Source organism: Eleutherodactylus coqui, chromosome 3, assembly GCF_035609145.1.
Source record: "Eleutherodactylus coqui strain aEleCoq1 chromosome 3, aEleCoq1.hap1, whole genome shotgun sequence".
NCBI classification, from domain to species: Eukaryota; Metazoa; Chordata; class Amphibia; order Anura; family Eleutherodactylidae; genus Eleutherodactylus; species Eleutherodactylus coqui.
The window spans coordinates 238,082,823-238,101,871 of NC_089839.1; the positions used below are offsets into that span (position 1 = coordinate 238,082,823).

General features: G+C 45.6%; 2 protein-coding genes across 4 annotated transcripts in view; both read left to right on the forward strand.

Annotated features, from left to right (window-relative positions):
* The window catches only part of LOC136621574 (complement factor H-like), a 1,208,893-nt gene that overhangs the window by 703,641 nt on the left and 486,203 nt on the right, over positions 1-19,049 (forward strand). The window lies entirely within an intron of this gene.
* The window catches only part of LOC136621576 (coagulation factor XIII B chain-like), a 146,765-nt gene that overhangs the window by 102,193 nt on the left and 25,523 nt on the right, over positions 1-19,049 (forward strand). For all 3 annotated transcript variants that reach the window (XM_066597147.1, XM_066597146.1, XM_066597148.1), the window contains 3 exons: positions 10,170-10,340; positions 10,429-10,638; positions 13,523-13,708. In XM_066597147.1, the coding sequence (XP_066453244.1) occupies positions 10,170-10,340; positions 10,429-10,638; positions 13,523-13,708 (567 nt within the window). The remainder of the gene's footprint in view (positions 1-10,169; positions 10,341-10,428; positions 10,639-13,522; positions 13,709-19,049) is intronic.

The following is a 19,049-nucleotide window of genomic DNA, read 5'->3' on the forward strand; positions in this document are numbered from 1 at the left end:
AATTGGGGGGGGGGGGGGCGTGGCTAAGCCTGCAACGAGGTCAGGTGTGCAGGGAATGAGCACCTCAACTGGACTCTCTGGAACTTGATATTTAGAGGTGTCCCAGGCTCTAATTACTACTGAGGATAAGGTAGAAGATCTCCAGAGTTTGCCAAGCTACAGGGAGAGAGTCTTACAACCTTCCCCGGCTGCTCAGAACACCTGCAGCTCTGTGGGCCCAGCGTGGCAGGAAGCCGGGGGCTAAATTTTGGAGGAGGCAGAGGAGACTGCAAAAGAAAAAGCTGAAAACAAGCTGTGTAGCGAGCGCTGGGGCTGTGGATGGGAGAGGCAGCTTACTGAGGGAGAAACAGAGCCTCCTGTCCGGGCACTGACATCAGGCAGAGGTAAGGAGGCTGGAGGTGGTGTCCGTGATCCCCTGCACTGAAGCCCCGGGAGCACAGAGTGCGGTCACTACACACAAGTGCTGCCGGCAAACTCACTCAAGATAAGTGAGCTTCACACAGCAGGGAGGCTGACAGGAGGGAGACCGGGGCTGACTGCTGTGAGGGAGAGCAAGTGAAAGTGCACTGCCATTAAAGGGGTTGTCCCGCGCCGAAACGTTTGGGTTTTTTTTCAACAGCCCCCCCGTTCGGCGCGAGACAACCCCGATGCAGGGGTTAAACAAGAACACCGGACAGCGCTTACCTGAATCCCCGCGCTCCGGTGACTTCTTACTTACCTGCTGAAGATGGCCGCCGGGATCTTCTCCCTCGGTGGACCGCAGGGCTTCTGTGCGGTCCATTGCTGATTCCAGCCTCTTGATTGGCTGGAATCGGCACGTGACTGGGCGGAGCTACACGGAGCCCCATTGAGAAAAGAAGAAGACCGGACTGCGCAAGCGCGTCTAATCTGGCAATTAGACGCTGAAAATTAGACGGCTCCATGGAAACGAGGACGCTAGCAACGGAACAGGTAAGTGAAAAATTTCTGATAACTTCTGTATGGCTCATAATTAATGCACAATGTACATTACAAAGTGCATTAATATGGCCATACAGAAGTGTATAGACCCACTTTGTTTCGCGGGACAACCCCTTTAAGACCTGCAAAGCAGGCTTGATAAGATAAGCTCCAGACGCTCCCCGCTGCCCCCCTCCTCCTCCCCCCTTCTCACAGAAGTGTGCTGAGAAGCACTTAGTCCATCACACACAGGATCCTGAGAGCAGACACAATCACAGCATTTACAGAGGAGTCAGCAGCTAGGAGAGAGGGGAGAATAAGAAAGCAGTGAATAAAAGAGAATATCATAAAGATTAAAACAAGAGGAGGAATAGGCTGGACAAACTGCTTACTTTATAACAAGGTGCAGGCTGACATTACCCTCCTCAGGGAGAAATAATGCAGTAATCAACATGCACAAGTAATCATCCTGCGACGACCACCGAGACAAAGAGATTCTAGCGTAGCTTAAACATAAGCAAAGAAAAGATGGGCAAACTTGGAAGGGATAAGTGCAGAGACGCTGAAGACACACCAAAAAGAAGCAAAAGCCAATCAGAAATAGATAAATACTTAAAAAAAAGACATTTCTCTCCAGCTGCACAAAAATTAAAATTATGCGCAAACCCCCCGGATCAAGACGCAACAGACTCCGACGCTGAGTGCGCATCAGTAAACTCTGACCAGGGCGAAGACCAAGACCGAGGCTCGATCTCCCGATCCTTTCTTAAAAAGATTTTGACACAGTCGCTCTCACCGGTCCTTAAAGATCTCGCCGATATCAAATCCGAAGTAAAGCATATTGGACGTAGAGTAGAGGACCTTGAAACCTCCTACCAAGAATTAACTCAACATAGTGAAGCAGTCCAAAAAAATCTTCTAACCCAACAAGAACACCTAAATCAAGCCCTTTTGATGGTAGAAGATCAAGAAAACAGAAGTAGGAGAAAGAATATTAGACTGAGAGGCCTACCTGAATCTATATCAAATGAAGCCCTTAAATCAACCGCCATGCAGATTTACCAATCCCTGCTAGGTAAAGAAAGGTCAGACAACATAGTAATCGAGCGCATCCATAGAGCTCTCCGCCCACGACCCACACCATCGGCTCCCCCGCGGGATGTGATCTGCGGACTACTGAGCTACGTGGACACAGCTGCTATTCTTCAAAAATCAAGAGAGACATTAGAGATTCTTTTCGAAAATAACAAAATCCAACTCTTCCAGGACTTAGCTCCCAGCACTCTGGCCAAGAGACGCATTCTAAAACCCCTCACAGACGCCATGAGAGCAAAGAAATTACCCGTTAAGTGGCTCTACCCCTTCGGTCTGGCCACTTTTAAAGAAGGACAGCAGATCACGATTAGATCCCCAGAAGACCTGGAAGCTGCATGGAAAAAGATGGGAATCCCTCCCATAGAGATCCCCTCCTGGATGCCCGTCCACATACAACAACAGATACCTCAACTCTCAAGAACAGAGGGATGGAACCTCAAATCAAAAGCCAAGACGCCCAGAAAAACCTGAATCCTGCCTGATGCGAGTTTGGGAATCTCTCATAACTCCCCTGGCGAGTAACTACGACTCAAGATCGAGATACTACACGGGAGTATCCTACTCTCAAAAGTTTATTACGATCCTCTCGCTTGTATTTCTTCTTTTTTCTCTCCTTTTCTTTTTCTAATTTACCATCTCTACCAGTCACCGGTCAAGACAGAGATTGAAAGTCTACAGAGGAGAATTTTTTCAAGCAACGAGAGACACTGTACTTCTAACGGACCGGGTGACCAACAGAACTGTGAGTTGGGGGTACCCCCCCCCCCAAGGGGCTGTGTTTCCATTGTTGCTGGTTTTTCTACCCCGCTACACTCACCCCTGAGCGGGAAAGACTTACCTTGCTAGGCGGGAGGATTGTTTGGCCTTCCTCTCGCTGGGATCCCTAGGTCCTGATTGGACATAAATCCTCTATATACTCTGGAGGTCGGGGCCCTGGTGAGAGGGATGCATACACCTTAGCGAGCACTGGTACCCGCCTTCTGGACTTTGTCTTGTTGACTAGGATAGGGTTAGCAGATAACCCCCTTCCTTACACATACGTCAGCTCGAATCTTCAGTACAATACGATATTATAGTTTTAACCAAGTCTCGGTGGCATGCTTGAAGGTTATGGAGTGTGCCCACCCACCCCCCGTTTACACGAGCAGGGAGAGGAGCCCTCACTGGCCCCCTCTATTTAAGGCGCAAAAAAAGGCGCTGAGAGGTTCTTACCCCCGGTGTGGACCTTTCTCTGCTCGAGTTTTTCTACAATGTTCTACTTGCCGTCTTTTGAGGCAAATACTGTATATAGTTCTTTTTTTCACTGTCAACGAGCTGACCTGCCAATTAATACTACTGTCTGTGAGCAAATTAAGACACATCAAGCATCTGACATACACTCAACATGGCTAACATTAAATACACATCCTTCAACGTCAGAGGCATGAATACACCTCAAAAAAGGAGCCAAATATTCTCTTTATTACAAAAATTAAAATCAGAAATAGTGTTCCTCCAGGAGTGTCACCTAAGACACAATCACATACCCAAACTCCCATCCCAAATTTACAATCAATGGTTCCACAGCACATACTCCTCAGCTTCTAGAGGGGTCTCCATTGCGATTGGGAAAAATATTCCATTCACCCCCACACTCCAATTAACCGACCCTAGAGGCAGATACATCTTTTTAAAAGGCACAATAGCCAATAGTAAAATATCCTTTGCAAACTTATATGCACCAAATCAAAATCAGATCCCGTGGCTAATCCGCACCCTGGGTAAATTTTCAGAACTAGCAGAAGGCCTGATGGTTGTAGGAGGTGACTTTAATGTTGCAATAGACCCCTCCAGAGACACTACCTCATCTGTGCAAACAATTCCACACAGACAAATCCGCAAACTAAAAAGCACTCTAACGGAAATGAATCTCCACGACGCCTGGAGAATTCTACACCCTGAAGATAGAGAATATACTTATTTCTCCCACATTCATTCAATTTATCACAGAATAGATTACCTGTTAATTTCTGGGAAACACATTCAATCTGTTAGGGAGGCCGTTATCAGTCCCTCTACAATCTCCGATCACGCACCAATATCTCTATCAGCACCAACACATAATCTCCCCCTCAGAGAGTGGTCCTGGCGACTAAACAACACATTAATAAGCAACGAAAAGCACTGTTCCGAACTTTCCAGTAAACTCGAAGAATTCTTTGAAATAAACAGCACCCCAGACATCTCCCCCCCCCCCCGAACCTTTGGGAATCACATAAAGCATTCATCAGAGGAGAATTAATAGCCCTGGGATCGGCGGTTAAAAAGCAGCGGGATAAGGAAATAGATTCCCTGTTAGCGCAGATCGCAAGCCTTATGAATTTACACAGAAACTCCTTAAATAAAGATACTCTCCAGGACTTGAAGGATCTTAGAGAAAAACTCAAAAATAGCCTTAATATAAAAGCTGCAAAAACCCTTCTTTCCTCCAAATATAAGATCTACATGCATGGAGACAAAGGCTCTAAAACAATGTCAAAACTAATAAAAAAACAAAAAGAAAAAACTTTTATCTACAAAATAAAAACTAAACTAAACAACACTGCGACTTCAACAAAGGAAATTGCCAAGGAGTTCGAGGAATTCTACAAAGGCCTATATAACCTTTCCATTGATAACTTAATGGAAGACAACAACCATATCGCTAAATCAACATCGGCTTTTCTGGAAAATCTCAGACTACCTACACTAACTGAAGAGGAAAACTGACTCTACTTAACCCTATCACTATCTCCGAAGTAGAAAAAGTACTCAATTCCATACCCAATGGAAAAAGCCCAGGTCCAGACGGCCTACCAATAAACTACTACAAAACATTCTCCAGACAACTACTACCAAAATTCACGAGTTTATGTAATTCCCTCCTGTCGGGTTCGGGTCTCCCCAAACAAGCTCTGGAAGCTTTCATTACCCTGATCCCAAAAGAGGGTAAAAACTCAGATCAATGCAGCAACTATCGCCCCATATCGCTACTAAACGTAGACCTTAAAATCTGGGCAAAAATCCTGGCCCAACGCATATCCCTGCTCCTAGATAAGCTTACACATCCAGATCAAGTGGGCTTTGTCCCACACAGAGAAGGAAAATTCAACACATCTCGCATTATAAATGCAATCCACTACGCCAGAAACAACAAAATACCACTAGTACTATTAGGGACTGATGCTGAAAAGGCATTCGATAGGGTAAGTTGGAACTTCATGGAAAACACGCTAATAAAATTTGGCTTTCCCAATCAATTTATTAAAGCCATTCTCACTCTTTACTCAAACCCATCAGCTAGAATTCAAGTAAATGGAACCCTCTCAAATCCTTTCCCGATTACGAATGGGACTAGGCAGGGCTGCCCATTATCCCCCACTTTATTTGTTTTAGTAATGGAGACCCTTCTACAGCAAATCAGACAAAATCCCAACATCCAAGGTCTGAAAGTAGGAAATACCATTCATACTACAGCTGCATTCGCAGATGACCTGCTCATACTAATGACCAACCCAAAAACGGCCTTTCCAGAAATATCTAAACTTTTTGAACAATTCGGCAAGATATCAAATTTTAAAGTAAACCTTGGAAAATCAGAAGCCTTAAATATATCTACCCCAACCAACATAATTACGCCCTTACAGAAACAATACCCTTTCAAATGGCCCCTTTCTAATATTAAGTATTTGGGTATTTCTCTAACCGCGAACCCCTCCCAACTTTTCAAAGCAAACTATATCCCGCTTCTCAAGAAGGTTGAAAGCCAACTGCAACACTTCAATGTTCCCTTGATATCTTGGATGGGAAGGAAAAATTTAATATCCACATACATTCTCCCATACATCCTATACACTCTGCGGGCGGTCCCAATAGATGTTCCCCATCATTTCTTTACCAAACTACATCAACTTTTTACAAGCTTCATTTGGAACAAACGCAAACCCCGCCTGGCACTCATGTATCTAAATTAAAAAAAAGCACAGGGAGGCTTCGGACTTCCGAATATATCCCACTACTACAAAGCAATACATATTGACAGATGGCTATCTCTAGTAGATAATAAAATAAATTCTCCCTCAATCGAGATAGAAAGATCCATGATAAACCAGCAGGGACAATATCTTCTTTGGTCCAATGACCCACCATCACCAAAAACTAAATTAATTAGCCCAACCACAAGGGGAACAATCAGAGTCATATGCCACCTAAGAAACGAAAAGGGAGGTCACTCCAAACTGTCACCAATGACACCAGCAGCATTAACCCCTTCAATATTAGCCAACAAACCAAAAAGAATGTTAAATCCTTGGACAAAACTAAACACTACAACGATACATGATATTATCAAAGGGGATAAAATCACAAACCTAGATCATATCAGCACACTCATTCCGAACACTCCCCTAAATTCCTTAGACAGGCTAGGCTTATACACCTCACTAAAAAAATTACAAACACAACATAGAGAACGACTGAGAGACCCATTGTGGTTTGAAACATACCTTTCACTACCTGAACAACCCCGGAAGCTCATGACACGCCTATATAAGGGCCTGTTATTAAACACCTCATCTGACAAACCATGGTTCGTTAGAACCTGGGAAAAGGAACTCGGGATCAACCTGGATAAGGAAGACACCACAAGAGTCCTTAATAGCTCACATGGTTTCTCTCAGTGCGTTAGAATACAAGAAAACTCTTACAAAATTCTCACCCGTTGGTATAAGACACCAGTCACACTCTTCAAAGCAAAGCTAACTCCAACAGATGTGTGTTGGAGATGCGAATCACACAAAGGAGATATGACGCATATATGGTGGCATTGCCCAATCATTAAATCTTTCTGGCAACAGATCACTACTCACATAAATAAAATATGCGGTACCTCACTCACTCTCACTCCTGAGGAAGTGCTACTATGGCTACCTTCCAGACAGCTAATCCCCTCAAAAAGGCACCTTCCTACAACACTCATTACGGCAGCAAAACTTCTTATACCGCTACACTGGAAAAAGAAAACAGTCCCTACTATATCTCAATGGAAAGACAAAGTATCCCAAATATATCGGTTCGAAGAGATCGCTGCATGGGAGTCAGGCACAAGAAACAAATTCCTACTGACCTGGACACCATGGATCTTATCCCAAAAGAACATACCATAAAGGTCTACTCCACTTAAGCTCACAGACCACACACTTAAATAGTGTAACGCAGTTAATTAGCGAAAGCAGTAACCTCTCGTTGACAGATCTACACCGTTTACACCCCCTCCCTCCCCTTTCCTTCTTCCCCTTTCCTTCTTCCCCTTTTCTACTCATTTGATTTGTTTATCTTACTATCTATGACTTCTTGTGGCAGTAACGGAGACACTAGGCTACACTAGAGATTCCTCATTCAACATTAAACAAAACCTAGCAATCTACAATCAACAGTTTGGAACCGATCAAGACTTGGAAAGTCAACGCCAACCTCATACCACCTGGCACTCCCCACAGCTCATGCGATATGAGCTACTAGTTTAGCAACTCCGAACTCACTCAACCACCAAGTACACACAACTTGAGCCATTACTCACACAGCCCCTCTATGGAATAGATCACATAATATTGTACACACACACACACACATTCGAAACACCCCATAGACTATTACTTCCTCAAGCCAAATAAGCCTAGTGACTGCCAAACTGCATAAACACAATGTTCACAGGACCTGCGTGTCCTATATTTGATGATACACTGTACTGAGTATACTGTGTTCTCACCCACTGTTTCAACCCTTGTTTTAATGACTTTCAATAAAAAAGATTGTTTAAAAAAAATCATACAATTTGCTGGTCTAACCTGAGCAATAGTACAGAAGACTCCCCTAAGCATCCACCTCTTGTATATTTTCTGCATCAGATCACTTTTATGGCAGACAGGATCAGGTACAATGGACCATTTCTGTGTTTTTATAGTATATCTATCAATAATACAGTCACTAAAAATAGATCAGTTCTACAGAGATAAGTGACTACTGTACAGTCAGGTTTCATTCAGACAGCTATATTTTACATACGTGTTTGTAAACTAAAATCAGGATTAGGTACAAAACACAGAAGAGGCACAAATCTTTCCAGTATAGTTTACATCTCTGAAGGTTTCACTCCTGGTTTAAGTTTAGAAACACTGATGCAAAATATTCACTAAAATGTCACCATCTGAATGAGGTCTTAGATTACGTTCACACCTGTAGAACAACTGTGGGGGGTTTCTGCAGCATTATTTCACTCTTGCCAATAAAATAAATGGCTTTTATGAAAAGGTAATTCATACCTGCAGAAAAACACCTGCTGTCTTGTTTGCATTTTGTGGTTTTAAATGACCTATTTGTCACTTTCTTTCTATCGAAAACTATGGTGAGGAGCCGCATAAAACACAAACACAATGGTCGCCTTTCTTTTACATTTTCAACGATGTAACAAATGTAAACATATAATGTGACAAGCTTGACCTTAGCCCAACATGAGCTTCAATGATAGTCCATAAGCTTCCATGACTTCAGTTATTGTATACATCACTCAAATTTCATCAAAGTGCTAACAACCACTTGTCTGTCTGACCATGTGTGCTGTGTGTGTTATATGCCCTACCCCTGATCACATGGTGGTGATGCAATCGCATGTCCTACAGTATAATAAAACATGCAGAGTCTGACAGCAGACGTGTTTATAGGACTTGTGATGATGTCACTGTCATGTGATCAGTAACCTGGCCTTCGCCTCTGATGATTACATGATATTGATGTCATGACAGGTCCTATACCTTGCACAACTGTGGTTGTGACAGATGGAGCAGCAAAGCCGTGCGTATGACAGACGGAGGAGCAGAGCCGTGCGTGTGACAGACGGAGCAGCAGAGCCATGCGTGTGACAGATGGAGGAGAGCCGTGTGTGACAGATGCAGGAGCAGAGCCGTGCGTGTGGCAGACAAAGCAGCAGAGCCCTGCATGTGTGAGACAGAGCTGTGCGTGTGTGAGACGGAGGAGCACAGCCGTGCGTGTGATAGATGGAGGAGCATGTGATTAGTCACCTGTGTGGCAGGAGTCCGGAGTCACATGACAAGGGGGTGATCAGTGTGTGCAGGACTCTGCTGTCTCAGTTGTGATCCCTGTTGTGTGGGATGAAGAATTATGTAGCAGAGCTGTGTGTGTGATGCGCGCATATAACAGAGCTCTGTGTGTGAAATGCATGTAGCAGAGCAGTGTGTGACACGCACATATAGCAGATTTATGTGTGTGTGTGAAATGCATGTAGCAGAGCAGTGTGTCACACGCGCATGTAGTAGAGTTATGTGTGTGACGTGTATGTAGCAAAGCTGTGTGTGACGCACATGTTGCAGAGTTGTGTGTGGAATGCGCATGTTGCATAGTCTGTGTGCCACACATGTAGCACAGCTGTGTGCATGTGATGTACATGTAGCAGAGCTGTGTGTGACGTGCATGCAGCACAACTACCGGTATGTGTGTGTGTAACATGCACATGTAGCAGAGCTGTGTGTATTTGATAAGTGCATTTAGCAGAACTGTGTATGTGCATGTAGTAGAGCTGTGTGTGTGTGACATGCATGTAGCACAGCTGTGTATATGTGATGTGTATGTAGGAGAGCTGTGTGTATGTGACATGCATATAGCAGAGCTGTGTGTATGTGACATGCATGTAGCAGAGCTATCTATTATCTATCAAACACCCTAGAGGCGCCATAACGGTGACGTAATCACAGGTCCTAAACCAGCAGCCGTGTGCTTACAACTCCAATCCCTTTCACTGTATCATATCAGTCAGTGGCACACCGCACCACCAGAAACACTGGTGATATAATTTCCTAGTAATTACTAGAATTCATGTGTAAGCAAATGGGTTTTCTTTAAAAGAAATTGGGTGATCAGTGTAGGGGGCAGTAAAATGACATGATCTTTTCATAAAGTCTGATCTAATAGAAACCAGCCACCAGTTGATGACTGTCACTGTTATTGACATGATAACTACGATTATGTATGCATCAAAAAGGAGCAGTGCACACTTTCTATGAGCTCTAACTAGTTCTAAAATTCTTGTCCTTATGACTTTTTAGAAAGCTGCCAGACTCCAGAAATCGTAAATGGATTCCTTGCAACTGAACGGCAGGACAGTTATGATTTGGGCTCATCTGTGGCATTTGAGTGCAATGAGAACTATGTGATAAATGGTCCTATAAATGCTAAATGTGAGAATGGTCAATGGACTGATCTACCCGTATGTTACCGTAAGTGCATTAAACTCAACGTCTAGAAATATTCATGATGCTGTAAAAGAATTTTTTACAAAAGGTTTCCATTTTACCTTTCCTTCAGGTCCATGCAAAATCTCCTCAGAAGGTCTTACTAAAAGCAACCTTCGATTACGGTCATCTTATGACCAGAAAAGTATTCCTGACAGGAATTATAAACATGGCACTGAATTATTTGTTTCCTGCAAGTCAGGATTTAAACGACCAAATCAAGCACTTTTTAAGATTGCATGTTATGATGGAAAATTTAACTATCCCAGATGCTTCTCCGGAAGTAAGTATAATTTAACATGTCTTGTTACAATCAATTAAGATGTTACATAAAAGTCAATAAAATATGTAAAACTTTCATTCACATTTTACATTTTAAAAACGCTAAAGTTTTTTAGGAGTTCCCGTTTTTCTTATTTTCACACAACATTCCTTATTAAGCAAATCATTTTTACAGCCTTTCTTATCATTAACTACAAGGGGTTGTCACACAAAGGCAAAGAACATTTTTTGTTACTGAAGGAAGCCACATACATTTATAAGGCTGTCTATCCATGGAATGCTCTTACAGAGCGGCTTTCTATTCTAGCACATAGTGAGTGTCCAAAACTGGGAGCCCTCTTCTTAATATATACACATAGATGTTAAGTAGATTCCCCTCAGCATACAAATCATTTTCCCGAGATTCAATATTGAAGTTGCAGCCCATTTACTTTTCTTAATTAGGACGTAAATAATGGTCATGGCAAATTTCATGTTTGTGCGGTTCAGATGTGTGTTATTAGTTACATTACATAGGGGGTCACAGAGCACTTAGAACTGAATAATCAAGTTGCAACCCCTTTACTTTTCCTATGTAGGATTTAAATTGCACGTTTGTACGACACCGGAAAGTTAGAGAATTAGATTAGGTACATAACTTGGGGGGGGGGGTCATTTACTTTTGTACTTAGAATTTAATAATCAAGTTGTGACCCCTTTACTTTTCATGTTAACGAGTCATATATTTATCAAACTACTAACGACCACTTGTCTGTTTGCATGTGAGTGAGTGAATCTCATAGCTCGGCTCCCTGGCGACGTCACAGCCCCGCCCCTCGTGACATCACAGCCCCACTCCTGGTGATGTCATAGCCCCATCCCCTGGTGACATCATAGCTCCGCCCCCCTGGCACCGTTATGGAAGGTCCTAACACACTGAGAATACAACTAAGCCATTATTATGTCAGACACAACTCAGAAGTCCTAACAGGAGACACTGACCTACCATAACCACATAGATCTGGCCGGCTGAAGGACCTGTGGTGACGTCACTGCTGAGGGAGGAGCCATTCTGGAGTTTGGTAGTACTGTATACTGCATAAGCCGATATAAAGTAACAGGACCTGTGATGATGTCACCGTCATGTGATGACCTGTGTGGGTGAAGTCAGGGATCACATTACCAAGGGCTCATCACTGTATCCAAGAGCTGTGTGTGTCATGTGTGCAGTTAGCATAAATGTAGTAGGGCTGTGAGTGGCTGTTTGTCTAATGTGCTGTGCGTGTAATGTGTATAGTCAGCATGGATGTATGTCATGTGGCACAGCTGTATCTGTCACGCACATATAATGTAGCAGAGCTGTGTTTGTACCATGCGCATGTCATGTCTGTCAGGCACATGTTATGTACCAAAGCTGTGTCTGTGATGCCCATGTCATGTAGCAGAGCTGAGTTTGTAACATGTGCATGTACTGTGGCACAGCTGTATTTGTCACGCACATATAATGCAGCAGAGCTGTGTTTGTACCATGCGCATGTCATGTCTGTCAGGCACATGTTATGTACCAAAGCTGTGTCTGTGATGCCCATGTCATGTAGGAGAGCTGAGTTTGTAACATGCGCATGTGATGTAGCACAGCTGTGTCTGTCATGGGCATATAATGTAGCAGAGCTGTGTTTATACCATGCACATGTCATGTCTGTCAGGCGCATGTCATGTACCACAGCTGTGTCTGTGATGCACACGTCATGTAGCAGAGCTGAGTTTGTAACATGCGCATGTACTGTGGCACAGCTGCATCTGTCACGCATATATAATGTAGCAGAGCTGTGTTTGTACCATGCACATGTCATGTCTGTCACCCGCATGTCATGTACCAAAGCTGTGTCTGTGACAGGCATGTCATGTAGCAGAGCTGTGTCTGTCAGGCGCATGGCATGTACCACAGCTGTGTATGTGATGTGCATGTAGCAAAGCTGTGTGGTGCATTACGCCACCAGAAACACTGGTACAATAATTTCCTAATAATTACTAGTATATACAGTATGTATACATATGCCTCTTCGGATCTATTTAATTAAACCTGAAGAAGAACCCTAAGTATGTTTGAATGCTTTCTCTAATATCATGAATTTTTGTTAGCAATTAAAAGGTATCATATCTACAAGATCACTTGGTACCGAACTTTTTTTGTTTTAATACAATATAAAACACATCTTATGTGAAATCCATATAGTAAAAATATAAAAACGTCTAGATTAATTATAGGTAAATCATCATTGCAATACTGATATTACAAAATGATTATTACAATGATTCTTGCTTAGGGTGCCTTTACACTGGTGATAAAATTGTGCGAGATTTGTGCGTTGCGAGACACGCAAATCTCGCACAAATATGAAACCCATTCTTTAGAATGGGTTCATTCACATCTGTGATGTTTTCCTGCATGGCACGGCATTGAAATGTGATGCAGAAATCAAATCGCAGTATGTTCTTTCTATGGCAATATCACTCATTGCTATCAATGAGGCCGGCGGCAACAACGCTGGCCCCTTTGAAACGAATTGGAGAACATCACAATCCCCTGCTGCAGCTGTGACAGTTGCAGCACGGGATTCCTTCAGCGATCTTCCCCCATTGATTTCATATGGGCCGGCGCTGCTGCCACCGCCCCCGTTGAAGACAATGAAGAACAGCGCAATCTTCTCCCACGGCTGTGACAGCCATGGCAGAGATAAAGGGAACCCCACAGAGATGCAATACTGTTTCTTGTTAAAATGCCTGGCATCCAGGGGGATTCAGAAAGAGTGCGAGGGCAATATCACGGCCCAAAATTGCACTCGCCAGTGTGCGGGAGTCCTAACATCCTGTGGATGTCATATTTACTATTTTATCTCATATAGATATTTGCCGCATAACTCAGGAAGGTCTGGATGAAAACAACTTAGATTTGGATGAAGTGCATGATAATGAAGTATTCTACGTGGAAGGTGAAAAAATCTACTTTAAATGTAAGAATGGATTTTACCATCGGGGTCAACCAACTGGAACATGTTCCGAGCTAGCAGTGAGTTATCCGACATGTTCAGGTAAAGAAAATATTTCTCATCTTCTATATTTCAATAAAATCAGACCTGATACTCCCAAGACTAATGATGTGCGCAATATCAGAACTACTAAAACTTTCAAACTCCAAATAAGTAGTAGAATTTTATGATTTTTGAAATATTTACATCATTTTAGTCCCTCTGTGCCAGTTTTTCAGGTCAAATTTCTGCCCCCCTGAAGGATGAGTTTTGTAAACCTAAAGGCTGTCCACTTGTAAGTACTAATACCAGCAGTAAGAGATGTGAAATCAGACTGTGGTTCATTGGGCATTCCAGAAGTAATTACCCTTAGGACACATCCTCCTTATACACAGAATATATAGACATCTACTTCTAATTATAGTGTAAAAATAAAACTTTTCACATGCAATACATACAGTACAGTCAGGTGAAGAAATAATGACACCCAACTAGAGATGAGCGAACGCGTTCGTCCGAGCTTGATATTCGTGCGAATATTAGGGTGTTCGGGATGTTCGTTATTCGTAACGAACACCATGCGGTGTTCTGGTTACTTTCACTTCCTTCCCTGAGACGTTAGCGCGCTTTTCTGGCCAATTGAAAGACAGGGAAGGCATTACAACTTCCCCCTGCAACGTTTAAGCCCTATACCACCCCCCTGCTGTGAGTGGCTGGCGAGATCAGGTGTTCGCCTAATATAAAAGTCGGCCCCTCCCGCGGCTCGCCTCAGATGCCTGGTGAGTTAGATGAGGGACAGTGCTGTTTATACCGGAGCTGCTGTAGGGAAAGAATTGGTAGTTAGTGTAGGCTTCAAGACCCCCCAAAGGTCCTTATTAGGGCCACTGATAGCTGTGTGTTGGCTGCTGTTAGCAGTGGCATTTTTTTTCCCTCAAAATCGGCTCTGCAGAGCGTTGCACCTGGCATTAGGGACAGAAGTGCTGCATAGGCAGGGAGAGTGTTAGGAGTGAGTGTAGCCTTCAAGAACCTCAACGGTCCTTTCTAGGGCCATATTTATCCGTGTGCAGTACTGTCCAGGCTGCTGTTAGCTGTGCTGCATTTTTTTTGGGCTTCTCAAAATCGCCTCTGCAGAGCATTCCACCCTCCATTGATACTGCAGGGAAAGAATTGTATAGGCAGGGCCACAACACAGTTATTATTCATAGAATATACGCAGTGCTGCCTTTTGGTGGAAAAACAAGTGAAAACAAATCTATTTGTCCAGCCTCTGTCCGTCCTTACGGGCGGTGGACACGTGTGAGCTGCGTGAACAACATTGCTAAATCATACGCACCCAGCTACGCTTTACTGCTGGCTTCGCCATTTGCTTTCCTTAATTGGGAAAAAAAATACCTGCTCTGCCAGAGTTATAATAACTCTGCTACCCTCACGTTCTGTGACACATTAGCAGGGACACAGCACAGTTATTAAACTTCTCATGTTCATTGAATATACGCAGTGCTGCCTTTTGGTGGAAAAACAAGTGAAAACAAATCTATTTGTCCAGCCTCTGTCCGTCCTTACGGGCGGTGGACACGTGTGAGCTGCGTGAAAAACATTGCTAAATCATACGCACCCAGCTACGCTTTACTGCTGGCTTCGCCATTTGCTTTCCTTAATTGGGAAAAAAAATACCTGCTCTGCCAGAGTTATAATAACTCTGCTACCCTCACGTTCTGTGACACATTAGCAGGGACACAGCACAGTTATTAAACTTCTCATGTTCATTGAATATACGCAGTGCTGCCTTTTGGTGGAAAAACAAGTGAAAACAAATCTATTTGTCCAGCCTCTGTCCGTCCTTACGGGTGGTGGACACGTGTGAGCTGCGTGAAAAACATTGCTAAATCATACGCACCCAGCTACGCTTTACTGCTGGCTTCGCCATTTGCTTTCCTTAATTGGGAAAAAAAATACCTGCTCTGCCAGAGTTATAATAACTCTGCTACCCTCACGTTCTGTGACACATTAGCAGGGACACAGCACAGTTATTAAACTTCTCATGTTCATTGAATATACGCAGTGCTGCCTTTTGGTGGAAAAACAAGTGAAAACAAATCTATTTGTCCAGCCTCTGTCCGTCCTTACGGGCGGTGGACACGTGTGAGCTGCGTGAAAAACATTGCTAAATCATACGCACCCAGCTACGCTTTACTGCTGGCTTCGCCATTTGCTTTCCTTAATTGGGAAAAAAAATACCTGCTCTGCCAGAGTTATAATAACTCTGCTACCCTCACGTTCTGTGACACATTAGCAGGGACACAGCACAGTTATTAAACTTCTCATGTTCATTGAATATACGCAGTGCTGCCTTTTGGTGGAAAAACAAGTGAAAACAAATCTATTTGTCCAGCCTCTGTCCGTCCTTACGGGCGGTGGACACGTGTGAGCTGCGTGAAAAACATTGCTAAATCATACGCACTCAGCTACGCTTTACTGCTGGCTTCGCCATTTGCTTTCCTTAATTGGGAAAAAAAATACCTGCTCTGCCAGAGTTATAATAACTCTGCTACCCTCACGTTCTGTGACACATTAGCAGGGACACAGCACAGTTATTAAACTTAGATTATTCATTCACTAGAGGCAGTGGGGCCTTTCGTTTTCCAAAAAGGGAAAAAATTATATTTGGCCTGCAGTCTTGCGCCAATTTATTTCCTGCCTGTGAAATCAAATCACTGGTAATACAGCATGCTGAGGGGTAGGGGTAGGCCTAGAGGACGTGGACGCGGCCGAGGACGCGGAGGGCCAAGTCAGGGTGTGGGCACAGGCCGAGCTCCTGATCCCGGTGTGTCGCAGCCGACTGCTGCGCGATTAGGAGAGAGGCACGTTTCTGGCGTCCCCACATTCATCGCCCAATTAATGGGTCCACGCGGGAGACGGTTATTAGAAAATGAGCAGTGTGAGCAGGTCCTGTCCTGGATGGCAGAAAGTGCTTCGAGCAACCTATCGTCAACACGCAGTTCTGCGCCGTCCACTGCTGCAAATCCGAATCCTCTGTCTGCTGCTCCTCCTTCCTCCCAGCCTCCTCACTCCACTACAATGACACCTGCTCAGGAGCGGGAACACTCCCAGGAACTGTTCTCGGGCCCCTGCTTAGATTGGGCAGCAGCGGTTCCTCTCCCACCAGAGGAGTTTATCGTCACTGATGCCCAACCATTCGAAAGTTCCCGGGGTCCGAGGGAAGAGACTGGGGACTTCCGCCAACTGTCTCAACAACTTTCTGTGGGTGAGGAGGACGATGACGATCAGACACAGTTGTCTTGCAGTGAGGTAGTAGTAAGGGCAGTAAGTCCAAGGGAGCAGCGCACAGAGGATTCGGAGGAAGAGCAGCAGGACGATGAGGTGACTGACCCCACCTGGTGTGCAACGCTTACTCAGGAGGACAGGTCTTCAGAGGGGGAGTCAAGGGCATCAGCAGGGCAGGTTGCAAGAGGCAGTGCGGTGGCCAGGGCCAGGGGTAGAGGCAGGGCCAGACCGAATAATCCACCAAGTGTTTCCCAAAGCGCCCCCTCGCGCCATGCCACCCTGCAGAGGCCGAGGTGCTCTAAGGTCTGGCAGTTTTTCACAGAGACGCCTGACGACCGACGAACAGTGGTGTGCAACCTTTGTTGCGCAAAGCTCAGCCGGGGAGCCAACACCAACAGCCTCACCACCACCACCATGCGCAGACATATGATGGCCAAGCACCCCACAAGGTGGGACGAAGGCCGTTCACCGCCTCCGGTTTGCACCCCTGCCTCTCCCCCTGTGCCCCAACCTGCCACTGAGATGCAACCCCCCTCTCAGGACACAGGCACTACCGCCTCATGGCCTGCACCCACACCCTCATCTCCGCTGTCCTCGGCCCCATCCAGCAGTGTAGTTCAGCGCACCGTTCAGCCGTCGCTTGCGCAAGTGTTCGAGCGCAAGCGCAAGTACGCCGCCACGCACCCGCACGCTCAAACGTTAACCGTCCGCATAGCAAAATTCATCAGCCTTGAGATGCTGCCGTATAGGGTTGTGGAAACTGAGTCCTTCAAAAGTATCATGGAGGCGGCGGCCCCGCGCTACTCAGTTCCCAGTCGCCACTACTTTTCCCGATGTGCCGTCCCAGCCCTGCACGACCACGTCTCCTGCAACATTGTGCGTGCCCTCACCAACGCGGTTACTGCCACGGTCCACTTAACTACGGACACGTGGACAAGCACAGGCGGGCAGGGCCACTACATCTCCCTGACGGCACATTGGGTGAATTTAGTGGAGGCTGGGACAGAGTCAGAGCCTGGGACCGCTCACGTCCTACCCACCCCCAGAATTGCGGGCCCCAGCTCGGTGCTGGTATCTGCGGAGGTGTATGCTTCCTCCACTAAAGCACCCTCCTCCTCCTCCTCCTCCTCTGTCTCGCAATCAAGATGTGTTAGCAGCAGCATGTCGCCAGCAGTCGGTGTCGCGCGGTGTGGCAGCACAGCGGTGGGCAAGCGTCAGCAGGCCGTGCTGAAACTACTCAGCTTAGGCGATAAGAGGCACACGGCCCACAAACTGCTGCAGGGTCTGACAGAGCAGACCGACCGCTGGCTTGCGCCGCTGAGCCTCCAACCGGGCATGGTCGTGTGTGACAACGGGCGTAACCTGGTGGCGGCTCTGCAGCTTGGCAGCCTCACGCACGTGCCATGCCTGGCCCACGTCTTTAATTTGGTGGTTCAGCGGTTTCTGAAAAGCTACCCACGCTTGTCAGACCTGCTCGTAAAGGCGCGCCGGCTAGTCCCACACGGACGCTGCCACCCTGCGCACCCTGCAACATCACTTTAAGCTGCCAGTGCACCGACTGCTGTGCGACGTGCCCACACGGTGGAACTCTACGCTCCACATGTTGGCCAGGCTCTATGAACAACGTAGAGCTATAGTCGAATACCAACTCCAACATGGGCGGCGCAGTGGGAGTCAGCCTCCTCAATTCCTTTCAGAAGAGTGGGCCTGGTTGGCAGACATCTGCCATGTCCTTGGTAATTTTGAGGAGTCTACCCAGGTGGTGAGCGGCGATGCTACAATCATTAGCGTCACCATTCCTCTGCTATGCATCTTGAGAAATTCCCTGCAAACCATAAAGGCAGCTGCTTTGCGCTCGGAAACGGGGGCGGGGGAAGACAGTATGCCGCTGGATAGTCAGGGCACCCTCCTGTCTATTTCTCAGCGCATACAGGAGGAGGAGGAGGAGCATGAGGAGGATGAGGAGGAGGGGGAAGAGACAGCTTGGGCCGCTGCTGACGGTACACCGGCTGATTGCCTGTCATCCTTTCAGCGTGTATGGCCTGAGGAGGAGGAGGAGGAGGAGGAGGAGGATCCTGAAAGTGATCTTCCTAGTGAAGACAGCCATGTGTTGCGTACA